The 10659-nt window shown below is 41.5% G+C and overlaps 1 protein-coding gene across 1 annotated transcript in view; it reads left to right on the top strand.

The window, feature by feature from the left end:
- The first annotated feature begins 6350 nt into the window (after window positions 1-6350).
- PARP15 (poly(ADP-ribose) polymerase family member 15) overlaps window positions 6351-10659 on the top strand; it is a 47339-nt gene continuing 43030 nt past the window's right edge. The window contains exon 1 of the mRNA XM_081832807.1: window positions 6351-6573. Within this exon, the coding sequence (XP_081688933.1) occupies window positions 6571-6573 (3 nt within the window). The 5' untranslated portion in view covers window positions 6351-6570. The remainder of the gene's footprint in view (window positions 6574-10659) is intronic.

Below are 10659 nucleotides of genomic sequence, written 5' to 3'. Positions count from 1 at the left end.
GGTGTTGTGCCTCATTCTTGGGTCATCTTTGGTGCGGGGGAGGGGGTGGAGTGCTGTGGGTCTGAAATCATCTTCTGTGTTCTTCATTTGAAATAGTAGCTGTCGGGCGCCTGGGTGGCTCAGTCGTTAAGCGTCTGCCTTCGGCTCAGGTCATGATCCCAGGGTCCTGGGATCGAGTCCCACATCGGGCTCCCTGCTCGACAGGAAGCCCGCTTCTCCCTCTCCCACTCCCCCTGCTTGTGTTCCTGTTCTCGCTATCAATCTGTCAAATAAATAAATAAAATCTTTAAAAAAAAAATAGTAGCTGTCAATTGATCCTTTTTATTGCCATCTCTGAGGTAGACTTTTGTTTTTTTTGTTTGCTCCTTAAGTACCCTAAAAGTAAAATCCTAGTGTGAAGGGGGGATGGGGCTTTGGTTATGGAAAATTAGAGACACACATTTCCCCTCCCTCCCTCATGGCCAGAAAAATGGCCAGAAGCAGAGATTGGGCAACCTTTGGTAATAAATGGAGTAAGGCTGTTATTTTTCACAGTACAGAGCCTGATACACAGTTGGTGCTTCATAAAAATTTTTTGCTGCCTGACTCAGGTTGCTAATAGCCCAGCAGAGGGATATATGTTCCCTAAATCTTTGACAGAGGCAAGAGTTAGGAAGCCATTTCTGGAGACCTCACCACTGATTTGGAAAAACTGAGTTTCTAACTCCAGAACGCTTAGCTTCTGAACTCTGAACTCTGAGCTTTGACCAGGCCTCTAATTTGATCCTTGCTCCCTCCTGATTCTTAAAATCTGCCATATGGGGTACATTTTCCCTGTCATACTAGTGCTACATGTTTCTGAACATTTTTTCCTATGGATATGACTGTACTTTTTAAGTATACCCTGCTTCCAGTTAAACAGATAAGCTTACTTTAGTTTCCATAGACCATCACTTTCTGAGTAGTGTAGCCCCCACCATAGTAGTTTTTCCATTCTTTTACTAAAGTCCCACCAAGTCCTGTTTTCTCCCTTAAAATCTCTCTCCATGATACTCTCTCTGGACAAGAGACAAGGCAAGTTGAGTCTACTCTTTGGAATATATGGCATGTCAAAATGTACTTTTAAATGGTTCTCTAAGTCTGAAGAAAATTATACTAGTAAATTATCTGGTTATCCATGTCCCAGCCTCTCTCAAAAGAAGATGAACAAGAAGTCTTTTTCTTTTCCTAAGGACACACATACACACACGTATACATTTGTTAATCAGATAGTAATAGCTAATATTTATTATGGATTTATTTTATCCTCTTTACAAGAGCTTTATATCTATCATTAATACTATTAATGCTATCCCCATTTTATAACTGAGAAAACTGATGCATAGAGAGGGTAAGTACATTGAGAAAGGTCACTTAGTTTATAAGCAGAAGTGCTGGGATTTGAAGAAGATAGTCTGGCCCCAAGCTTCCACACCCCAGAGCTACCCTGCCTCCTACAGGGGACTTCTCCATGGAGCTGGCTGGGAAATTTCCATTATTCTGGGTTTCTCTCAGAAATGGATTCCTGTACAGTGCTCAAAGTAGATTTCTTCCAAGGAGGTCCTATTTGAAGAACTTAAAAAACCAGAATCTTCTCCTTTGTCTTGAGAGTTAAGGAAGCTTAAGTTAAGTGATAGGTCTTTTTTAAAAATCAGTTTATACATTTAGTTTTTGATGATTCATTAAATTCTTTACTGTTATGATTTTGTGTCTACTGATCTTTTAGCTGAATTTGCTTCCTGCTAAGTTCTGGATCCTTGATTGCAATGCGTGTGCAAAGGCAAGTTTCATGGTGCGAGTGGTTGGTGAGCCTTTGGATTACTGCTCTCGTTCTGTGGAAGGTATTATCATCTGCATCTGCTTTAAATAAAGTTATATCTGGGGGCGCCCGGGGGGGCCCTGCAGTTAAGTGTCTGACTCTTGATTTCGGCTCAGTCATGATCTCTCTGTCATGAGTTGGAGCCCCGAGTAGGGTTCCAAGCTCAGCAAGGAGTCTCCTTGTCCCTCTCCCTCTGCTCCCCCACCCCCACCCCCTGCTGGCTCGCTCTCTCTCAAATAAATTATTTAAAGAAAGAAAGAAAGAAAATCTTACAAAGAAAGAAAGTTCTATCCATATAGGAACAGATTGTCTGTGTTGTCCCTGTACTCCTTCTTTCTCTTCCCTTAGGATGAGATTCTGGGAGTTCTCTACAACACCAACAGTGTAGAGCAATCTACCATGTGTGCAGATGTCTGTAGTTGATTTTGTGTGTAGCTATTTGCTAAGTAGTATCGCAGTAAAATGTAACAGGATTGACTTCACTACTGGCAATTTCAGCTGTGAAAATCACATTCCTTAGTATGTTTTCTCCTTCACACGTAGGTTACTACAAGATAAAAGTAGGCTACAGGCTTCATCTCTTCTCTCCTTCTAGAGAAAGTGGATGCCATACCCTATCAAACTGCACTTGCCCCCTCCTTACTCCTAGAGTTTTTATTTTCACCTTTCTAGCATCAGTGCTGGATTACCCAGATGGCCCACTGGGTACCAGCAAATCAGGGTACCTTCTCTCCAAAGGAAAAAGAGAATTGAAAACAGTATTAAGATATCCGATGTTTTTCTAAAGATAGAAAGCTTCTACATCCAATTCCCATGTGTGGGTTTTCCCTCCATATATCCAAGCAATTCTCTGATACCAGTTGGGGGTCCTACAATTCAACTCAATTCTGACATGCTCTACCCAGAGACAGCATCAGATTCCACAGGCTAATGGGGCTGCATCCCCACAAGATTTCCCTCCACTTCGGATGCCAAAAGCAAGCGTAGAATGTTACCTGTGCTTCTGGCTGAATGGCTATAAATCTCTGGTTCCCCATAACCCCCTCCTTGGGTTTGCTTAATTTGCTAGAGCGGCTCACAGAACTTGGGAAGCCAGTTTACTCATTACATCACTGGTTTATTACAAAAGCATATAACGCATCAATTTCCAGATGGAAGAGATGCACAGGGCAAGATATGGGTAAAGGGCATGGAGCTTCCACGGCCTCCAATCAAACCACTATGCCCAAATCTCCACCTGTTCACTCCCCTGGAAGCTCTTCAAACCCCGTCCTTTTTTGGGATTTTACGGAGGCTTCAAAACATAGGTATGATTGATCAAATCTCCAGTCATTTGTGATTGAAGTCAACCTCCAGCCTCCCCACCTCCCCCGAGATCAGGGGTTGGGACTGAAAGTTCCAACCCTCCGATCATACAGTTGATTCCTCTGGCAACCATCCTTAGGTCATCTCACTAACAAAAGACATCTTTATCACTCTCAGCCATTAGGAAATTGCAAGGCTTTTAGGAGCTCTGTGCCAGAAACAGGGACGAAGACCAAATATATATTTATTATAAATCACAATACAGAGAGCACTAAAGCAGTCCTTAGGAGAAAAACCAAACCTTTGTTGGGCTTCCTTACACTCATCTTATGGATTAGTACTGTTTTTACTTTGATTTCCCTATGGGAGTTGGGCACATTTCCTTTACTACTGACTGGGGTCCTGAGTCCTCCAAAGCACAGAGCCTTAAGACAAAGATCGATTGTTAACAATTTTGGGGCAGAGATGCAAGCCCAGGTCAGGGAAGATAAGGACAAACAAAAAGGGAAGCCAGGCAAACTAAGAAGCAGTGCAATGCAATGCAGGTTACCACCCTGGCCAGAGAGAGCCTTGAAAAGATCTAGCACGTCACTCAGTAGGTTCATTCGCTTGGCATGTGTTGAAAGAGACTGTAGAAAGCATTTTAAATGTCTTATTTCATAGAGGAGGACACTCAGTTTTATTTCCTGGGAAAACAACAGACAATGTAAAATCTATTACATTTATAGCACATTAAAATGTCGTCTTAATAGCACCTTTGACTTCTCCCTATCCTGCTCCCCGCATATCCATCATCACTAGCCCTATCTCTCTTTCACTTCAAATCTCACTGCCCACTTGGCTTCTTCATAGTTCTCTCACCAGAATGAATAAAACACCGTCTAACGACTCTCTGTCCCCATCCCTCCTTCCTCAAGTCACTTCAAACTGCCTTTTGAAAGACAATAGCTCTGGGGCACCTGGGTGGCACAGTCCGTTAAGCGTCTGACTCTTGGTTTCAGCCCAGATAGTGTCTCAGTGTCGTGAGATGGAGCCCTGCATCGGGCTCTGTGCTGCTTCAGATTCTCTCTCTCTCCCTCTGCCCTTCCTGCTCGTGCTCTCTTTCTCTCTCTAAAATAAATAAATAAATCTAAAACTTATATTTAAAAAAAGAAAGAAAAATAATAGCTCTGATCTCATCATTCTTCTGAAATATGCCTTCAGTAACTCCCTGATGCCTACAGCAAACTTGATCTTGGGTCAGAATCACTAGAGGGATCAATAAAACACAGATAGCTAAGACCCACCCCCACCAAAGTTTCTAACCGTGTAGATGTGAGATTGCACCCCAGAATTTGCATTTCTGGTAAGTTCCAGGTGATGTTGATGCTGCTGGTCTGGGCACCACACTTTGAGGATCACTGGCTTAGAATATAAAGTTCAAATGTCACTGCACGGCCCTCAGGGATTTCTCATTCTATTTTGCTCGCCTCATGTCCTGTTCTCTCCACCAAGCCCCGCCATGGTCCACTCACACCAGACTATCAACTTTTCCAAGCCACCGTCTATACCTCGCTTCTTCTGGCCTTTGCTCTACCTGTCCTCTCGGGAATACCCCTCTGCCTCATTTTCCACTTAGAAATATCCTACTCTTCATTCCAGGTCTCACCCGAATGCCACTACTCTTGGAACTTCCCTTCAATCTTGTCTTCAAATTTTGAATCTCTTATTTTCTTGTGTTCCTAATACTTTATACATATCTTTATTAATGTGATATCAAAATCCACTGCCTTGGGACTGCATCAGCTCCATCCTGTGACCTGATTGCTGGTTGAGTTCAGCAATGCAAAGTACCAGGAAGGTAGGGGGAGCTAGTGGGAACTTATTTGGGGAACTTACTTCCCTTGCTGTCTCCAGAAAGTAGCCATGGCTTCCCTGGAATGGCTCTCTCCTATAGGTAAAAGGCTCTTAACCAGGTTTGGAGCTGCTGCCTCCGCCCCTCTGGCCAACTTAGTAGTCTTTAAGTTTTAGCAAGCACTTTTAGGCCACTTGATTGATTAACTAAACCTTTTTTTGTGGATCTATCATGCACTGTTTTCTAGAAAGACCTAGAACCAAACACACTTGCACAGCCCACCCCCCCCCCCAACCCCGCACCAATACACAACGTCCCAGCACAGTGATAACAGCACGTTGGTGGCTGGTGCCACTGAGTCTGTATGGAATCAAGAAGAGTTACAGACCACTGTGCTCCCCTTTTTACCGATTAATTGCCCTAATTTTTTTCTCTTTTAAGGATATTATTTATTTATGACAGAGAAAGCGAGAGCGCACAAGCAGGGGGAGCAGTAGAGGGAGAGGGAGAAGCAGGCTCCCTGCTGAGTTAACCTTAATTTTCTTTAAAAAGAAACCTCTAGGGGCGCCTGGGTGGCTCAGTCCTTAAGCGGCTGCCTTCAGCTCAGGTCATGGTCCCAGAGTCCTGGGATGGAGCCCCACATCGAGCTCCCTGCTCCGCGGGAAGCCTGCTTCTCCCTCTCCCACTCCCCCTGCTTGCGTTCCCTCTCTTGCTGTGTCTCTCTCTGTCAAATAAATAAATAAAATCTTAAAAAAAAGAAAAGAAACCTCTAAGTTGGGTTTTGGACAAGAGTCTGCCTTCTCCCCAGGTGGCCGACCTCCTGAAAAACCTCATATTCCTTTCCAACCAGGAGTATTGGCCTTTGGAGCAAAGTGCTGCTGAACTTGCCTTCAGGTATCAGGCTCAGTACACAGTCCTCCCCTGCCCCTTCAGCCTACACGGTAAGGGGAAGGGGAGGCTGCTGCGCCATTTCTCAGTGGTTTCCCTTAATCCTTTGCTTCCACCTATAAAGGTAATTCCTTTATTAAACTCTCTTCAATTACCCACTTTGAGTATACAGGTTGCCCAAACTCCTTTTCAAAAGTTCGCCTTTACTGCCACTTTGCTTTTGTGACAGACAGAAATCCGAAGAGTATTTCAGACTTTGCCTCCTTTAATCCCCATGATAATATGAAGTGGCTAAACCCACTGCACAGATTTAATTACTGGGGTTACACACCTGATGAATCGCAGAGCCCAGAATTTGGACCCAGAATTTGTCTGACAGCAACGTCTGTCCCAAATGGGTGATATAATCTTGAGGCGCTGTTTCAGATCATAAAACCACAACGTAGGCAGTAGTGATTTTCAGAGAAAAGAAAGTGAAAGAAAAGGCACGAGCCCGTTGGGTGGGGCCGGGGCCGCGTGAGTGGAGGTGCGGAGCTGGGGAGGGCTGCACCCTGCTCCCCCGGGCCCAGACCCCCAGACGTCGGAAGAACTTGGGCACGAACTTGCGCCTGTGTGCACGGAGCGCAGGAGATCGGGAGGCCAAGAGCGTGAGGTCGGCCGCAGCCCGGCAGCCCGCCCCGCTGGCTGGCGCCCTTCCTCCGGGAGGATGGTGAGGGGCGCCAGGGGCGGGAGTGCGGAGGGCGGCGCGGGACATTGCCGCACGGGACTGCGCGGAGACCCCACGGCCCTCGAACCCCCTCTCCCTGGGGAGGAGCTTACCACCCTGACTTGTCCGGGAAGAGAGTAGAGTGCGGGGCATCGTTTTCCATGGAATCTTTGGTCCCTTTCCCCGCAGTTTTTACAAGTGCCTTATAAATTAGAGATAGTAATCTTTCATCTGTGATATATGTTATGGCTGTTTCCTTTCAGTTTGTCATTTGTCTTCTGAGCTTGCTGGTGGTGGCTTTTCCCCCATGCAAACGGTTTTTATTTTTATAGTAAAATTTACCAATTTTTTTATTTTCTTGCATTTGGAATTTTGGTCATATTTTAAAAGCTTTCCCCATCACCCAGGTTATAGTCATCCATTTATTTGTAATGCTTTATTTTTTACATTTAGATCTTTGATACATTTTGAGTTTATTCTTGTTTATGGTTTGAGGAATGGATCAAATTTTGTCTTTTTTCCAAATGGGTATCCAGTTGTCCCAACACCATTTATTAAAAAGATTAGTACTGCCTTAGTAACTTGAGATACCACCTTTATCATATACTAGATTTTTATATGTATTTTGACTGTTTCTAGAACTTCTATTCCATTGACATGTTTATTCATCTGTTGCAGAGAGGCTCTGTTATATATTCTAATGTCAGGGCTAGTTCCCCTAACAACTCTTCCTTCCCGCTGTTTTCCTAGCTATTCTTTTGTGCTTATCTTTACTTAGGAACTTTAGGATTGACTTCTGATTTATGATCAGTGGCAAAAAAAAAAGCTCCCATTGGGATTTGTATTGGATTTGCATTAAACTTATAAATTACAGACAGCTGACATCTTGAGATGGTGTTGAGATGTTCTAACCAAGAACAAAGGATGCCATTTCTTTGTTCTGGTTTACTTTTGTGTCTTTAAAGAGTGTTTATAGTTTTCTTACATTGAATATTTTCTTGTTAAGTTTATTTCTAAACATTTTATCTTTTTTTTTTTCTATTGTACATGAGGTTTTTCATTCACTGTATCTTCTATTTGTGTATATGAATGCTGTTGACTTCCTTTCATTTTAAAAATTAAGGTATAATTTACAAACAGCAAATTCATACTTTTTAATGTACAGTTCTGTGAGTTTTGACAGATGAATACAATCTTGTAACAACCACAAGAGATAAAAGAGATAAAGATATTAAAAAGTTTCATCAACCCCCCCCCCAAATTCCCACTGGTTCCTTTGTAATCAACCTCTTCACTCAAGGTGCGTCCCTGGCAAATACTGGTCAAATTTTGGTCCCTATAGTTCCAGAATGTCATAGAAGTGGAACCATGCAGCACATGGTCTTTTGAGCCTTGCTTCTTTCACTTAGCATAATGCAGTTGAGTTTCATCCATGTAGTTAGACCTATTGCTAATTTGCTGTTGCTTTCTAATTTAATTCCACAGTGATTGGAGAACATGCTTTGTGTTATTTGAATCCTTTTAAATTTATAAATTGAGATTTGTTTTCTGGACAGAATATGGTCTATCTTGATAAATACATTCCCCTGGACAGTTCAAAGTGTGTTCTGTTGTTGTTGGGTGAAGTGTTCTATCAGCATCCATTAGATTAAGTTGATTGAAAGTGTTGTTCAAGTCCTCATATCCTTACTGATGTTATGACTAGTTGAACTATCAATTACTGAGAAAGGATGCTGAAATCCCCAAGTATAATTGTAGACTTATTTCTCCTTGGAGTTCTATCCATTTGGGCTTTGTATGTTTTGAAAGTCTGTTGTTAGGTGTATATATATTTAGGATTGTTAATTCCCCTCGATGAATCTGTTTGTCATTCCAGAAGAAGTAGAATAAAAGTTCTTATATTTATAAACATGTATAAATATATAAATATAGAATCTATAGTGATATATTAAAATTTATAATATTACATATTATATAGATTTATAGAAATATATAAATATAGAACTTTTAATCTATTACTTTTGGAGTGTTTTTTTTTTAAGAGAGCAAGAGATCATGAGCAGTTGGGGAGGGGTAGAGGGAGAGGAAAAGAGAGAATCTTAAGCAGGCTCCAAGTTCAGCAGAGCCCCACATGGGGCTTAATCTCACAACCCTGAAATCATGACCTGAGCCAAAATCAAGAGTTGGGTGAACCGCTGAGCCACCCAGGTGTCCCTACTTTTGGAGTGTTTAAAGTTAACATTTTTAACCCATTGGGGGCTAATATTATTGTAGTTAGTTGTTGATTATGACATGAATTTATATCTAATTTTCTTCATAATGAAAACTAATATCCCAACAATATTTATTAAATTATGATTCATCTCTTTACTTTCTTATTCCTCTTAATACTTCATGTTAAGCTTTTTGATAGATTAAGGTTTATATCTGAAATTTCTATTGTACCTCCTGTCATATCATCTATTCTTAATTTAGAACTATTTAGCTTTATAATTACTGCTTAATGATGCATTAAAAAAAATTGGGTGGAGGATACAGGAAGTTCCCATATACCACCTGCTCCGCCCCTAACTCCCCCATTATCAATATCTCACACCAGAGTGGTGCATTTGTTACAATTGGTGAATCTACATCGACACATTATTATCAAAGTTCATAGTTTACATTAGAGCTTGATCCTGGTGTTGTCCATTCTATTGAGTTTTGACAAATGTTTAATAACATACATCCACCATTATAGTATCATACAAAATAGGTTCACTGCCCTAGAAATCCTCTGTGCTCTGCTGTTCATCCTTCCCTCTCCTCTAATTCTTGGCACCCACTGATCTTTTTACTGTCTCCATAGTTTTGCCTCCAAATGTTATATAGTTGGAATCATATGTTATTAGCCTTTTCAGATTGACTTGTTTCACTTAGTAATATGCATTTGTTTCCTCCACATTTTTTTAGGCTTGAGAGCTCATTTATTTTTAGCACTGAACAATATTCCATTGTCTGAATGTACCATGTATTTATCCATTTACCTATTGTAGAACATCTTAGTTGCCTCCAAATTTTGGCAATTATGAATAAAGCTGCTAGAATCATCCATGTGTAGGTTTTTGTATAGACATAAATTTTTAACTCTTTAAGCAGCATGATTGCTGGATTGTATGGGAAGAATATGTTAGTTTTATAAGAAACTATCAAACTGTCTTGCAAAGTGAACACCATTTTCATTCCCACCAGCTATACGTGAGAGTTCCTGTTGTTCCACATCCCTTGCCTGCGTTTGGTATTATCACCATTCCACTAGGTGTGTAGTGGTATCTCATTGTTATTCTAATTTGCATATCCCCAATGACGTAAGATATTGAGCATCTTTTCATATATTCATTTGCCATCTGTATATATTCTTTGGTGAGGTGTCTGTTGAGGTCTTTTGCCCATTTTAAAATCAGGCTGTTTTCTTTTTTTTTAAGATTTTATTTATTTATTTGAGAGAGAGAGAGCATGAGAGAGAGAGAGCATGAGCAGGGGGGAGGAGCAGAGGGAGAGGGTGAAGCAGACTCCCTGCTAAGCAGGGAGTGCAATATGGACTTGATCCCAGGACCCTGGGATCATGACCTGGGCCGAAGGCAGACGCTTCACCGACTAAGCCACCCAGGTGCCCCAGGTTGCTTTCTTATTGTTAAATTGTAAGAGTTCTTTATATTTTGGGATAACAGTTTTTTTTTTATCAGTTATGTCTTTTGCAAATATTTGTTTCCAGTCTGTGAAAAGATGCATTTTAAAGTGTAAAAGTACATTTCATTTGGTATTGTCTTGGTTTTGTTTTTTTTTAAATTTTATTATGTTATGTCACCATACATTACATCACTCCTTTTTGATGTAGTGTTCCATGATTCATTGTTTGCAAATAACACCCAGTGCTCCATTCAGTACATGCCCTCCTTAATACCCATCACCGGGCTAACCCATCCCCCCACCTCCCTCCCCTCTAAAACCCTCAGTTTATGTCTCAGAGTCCATCATCTCTCATGGTTCATCTCCCACTCCGATTCCCCCCCTGCTTCATTTTTTCCTTCCTACTATCTTCTTTCCTTT

The sequence above is a fragment of the Leptonychotes weddellii genome, chromosome 1 (assembly GCF_054177405.1).
Source record: "Leptonychotes weddellii isolate Sample4059 chromosome 1, ASM5417740v2, whole genome shotgun sequence".
Classification (NCBI taxonomy): domain Eukaryota; kingdom Metazoa; phylum Chordata; class Mammalia; order Carnivora; family Phocidae; genus Leptonychotes; species Leptonychotes weddellii.
The sequence above is the reverse complement of the archived record's forward strand: the minus strand, read 5'-3'. Positions and strand labels throughout refer to the sequence as shown.